The following is a 492-nucleotide window of genomic DNA, read 5'->3' as shown; positions in this document are numbered from 1 at the left end:
TTTACGAGCACCACCCCAAGAAATTATACCATAATTAATAATTATCTCGTGCCGAAGCTTAAGTATCATCATTTATTATGATGATAGTGTCGTCAGCATAAGAGATTACAGTTTTTATAGTATTTCCAGTTATTCAGTATTTAAATAAAATATTTGTCATGCTTCTCGTCCAGAGAATCGATTTGAAGAGTATGAAGCAACGTATTTATGTTACAGTCAAAGGTGAACCCGATGAATGCGTGATCGGCAACAAGTACACCGATTGCTACGTAGAGAAGCTGTTCAATTAAACCGCCCCGTTCAAGTCGTTCAGTGAAGTCTACCTAATTGTAATTTCAATCACCACGAGTACTATGTCGAATAAAATGATAGAAGAATACCTCTCAGATTAATCGAATACCTCAATTCCAATTCCCGAATATCTACGTCATTTAAAGATGTATAGGCTATATATTTAAACAATGCTAGCAAGTTGAATTTGCTATTATAGAT

The 492-nt window shown here is 34.6% G+C and overlaps 1 protein-coding gene across 1 annotated transcript in view; it reads left to right on the top strand.

The window, feature by feature from the left end:
• Positions 1-379, top strand: part of LOC108626480 (uncharacterized) — a 3,804-nt gene extending 3,425 nt beyond the window's left edge. The window contains exon 5 of the mRNA XM_018027174.2: positions 217-379. Coding sequence (XP_017882663.1) covers positions 217-290 — 74 coding nt within the window. The 3' untranslated portion in view covers positions 291-379. The remainder of the gene's footprint in view (positions 1-216) is intronic.
• The last annotated feature ends 113 nt before the right edge of the window (positions 380-492 follow it).

Source organism: Ceratina calcarata, unplaced genomic scaffold (genome assembly GCF_001652005.2).
Source record: "Ceratina calcarata isolate Rehan_Ccalc_2016 unplaced genomic scaffold, ASM165200v1 scaffold401.2, whole genome shotgun sequence".
Lineage (NCBI taxonomy): Eukaryota > Metazoa > Arthropoda > Insecta > Hymenoptera > Apidae > Ceratina > Ceratina calcarata.
This window is presented reverse-complemented; position numbering and strand designations above follow the sequence as displayed.